The following is a 1,792-nucleotide window of genomic DNA, read 5'->3' on the forward strand; positions in this document are numbered from 1 at the left end:
CCCTGCCTGCACTCACAGCACTGACACACAGCAGGACGAGGACCAAGCTGCCAGAGCACTCAGGCCTTGCACCAACACAAGGGATGAGAAGGAGAGTGTGAGAGTGGAACCAGAACAGCTCTGGAAGGCCAAGTGCTGCTTCTCCCTGGCGCTGCTGCCATGAGAGATCTCTTTTACCTTCCATCCATTCACACGGGAACTGTCCCTGAAGCTACAGAAAGGTCTTGGAGTTAAGATGCCAGTAGAAAAAAAATTGTTGAAGGTCCGTTTATTTTACTTAAACACATAGAACACGAATTCCTCACTGACACAGCCACTTACTGAGAAAAGAAAAGCAGGCAGCGAATTGCAAAGGGAATTAAAATCTTTTCATAATAAACAAACACAAGGAGGAACAAAAAATACTGCAGACAGGATGAATCTACAATGAGTTAGACTATAACTCTTATATAGAACAAGACAGAGCCAGTTTATAGCTTCAGAAATAATCCAGTCATCTGTTTCCCCAGGGCATCCTTGAGCTCCTGGTTCCTCATGCTGTAGATGAGGGGGTTCACTGCTGGAGGCACCACCGAGTACAGAACAGACACCATCAGATCCAGGGAAGGAGAGGAGATGGAGGGGGGCTTCAGGCAGGCGAACATGGAAGTGCTGATAAGCAGGGAGACCACGGCCAGGTGAGGGAGGCAGGTGGAAAAGGCTTTGTGCCGTCCCTGCTCAGAGGGGATCCTCAGCACGGCCCTGAAGATCTGCACATAGGACAGCACAATGAACACAAAACACCCACATCCTATTAAGACACTAAACACAATAAGCCCCAGTTCCCTGAGATAGGAGTGTGAACAGGAGAGTTTGACGATCTGGGGGATTTCACAGAAGAACTGGTCCAGGGCATTGCCCTTGCACAGGGGCAGTGAAAATGTATTGGCTGTGTGCAGCAGAGCACTGAGAAACCCAGTGGCCCAGGCAGCTGCTGCCATGTGGACACAAGCTCTGCTGCCCAGGAGGGTCCCGTAGTGCAGGGGTTTGCAGATGGCAACGTAGCGGTCGTAGGACATGATGGTGAGAAGATACAACTCTGCTAAAATGAAAAAGACAAATGAAAAGAGCTGTGAAGCACATCCCAAGTATGAAATATTCCTGGTGTCCCAGAGGGAGCTGACCATTGATCTTGGGAGAGTGGTGGACATGGAGCCAAGGTCAAGGAGGGCGAGGTTGAGCAGGAAGAAGTACATGGGGGTGTGGAGGTGGTGGTCACAGGCTATGGTGGTGATGATGAGGCCGTTGCCCAGGAGGGCAGCCAGGTAGATGCCCAGGAAGAGCCAGAAGTGCAAGAGCTGCAGCTCCCGTGTGTCTGTGAACAGCAGGAGGAGGAACTGGGTGATGGAGCTGCTGTTGGATATTTGCTGTCTCTGGCTATGTGACCTGTCATAGAAGGAAAAGATAGTGAAAATTTACATAAGACTCACAGACCGTCACAGCCCATCACACAACGAGACACTTTTTTTTTCAAGGAGAACGTCCTGGCTGGAGCCCTCGTCGGTGCTTGATGAGTGTGCAATGAAGAGCAGGGTCTCTGCCCAGGGGCTCTTGAGCAGTCAGCCTGACCCTGTGTGATTGGGTGGGGCAGGGGCCAGTCATGGGGTTCATCTGTGTCAGATGGAAGCACTCCTGGTGCAAAGGAACTGTCAGCATCTGTACCCCCAGGCCTGAGAAACTGAGTTTGAGAGGTTAGGTGTTTCTACAGCTCCTTCTGCCCTCCAACCCTGGGAAGTGCTCTTGGGCATCAGAA

The 1,792-nt window shown here is 51.2% G+C and overlaps 1 protein-coding gene across 1 annotated transcript; it reads right to left on the reverse strand.

The window, feature by feature from the left end:
- Positions 1 to 470: 470 nt before the first annotated feature.
- On the reverse strand, positions 471 to 1,486 carry LOC139828717 (olfactory receptor 14A16-like). Its single transcript, XM_071812853.1, has 2 exons — positions 1,470 to 1,486; positions 471 to 1,425 (listed from the first exon to the last, which is right to left on the reverse strand). The coding sequence occupies exons 1-2, from the start codon at positions 1,484 to 1,486 to the stop codon at positions 471 to 473; spliced, it is 972 nt and encodes a 323-aa protein (XP_071668954.1).
- Between the last annotated feature and the right edge of the window lie 306 nt (positions 1,487 to 1,792).

Source organism: Patagioenas fasciata, chromosome 10, assembly GCF_037038585.1.
Source record: "Patagioenas fasciata isolate bPatFas1 chromosome 10, bPatFas1.hap1, whole genome shotgun sequence".
Lineage (NCBI taxonomy): Eukaryota > Metazoa > Chordata > Aves > Columbiformes > Columbidae > Patagioenas > Patagioenas fasciata.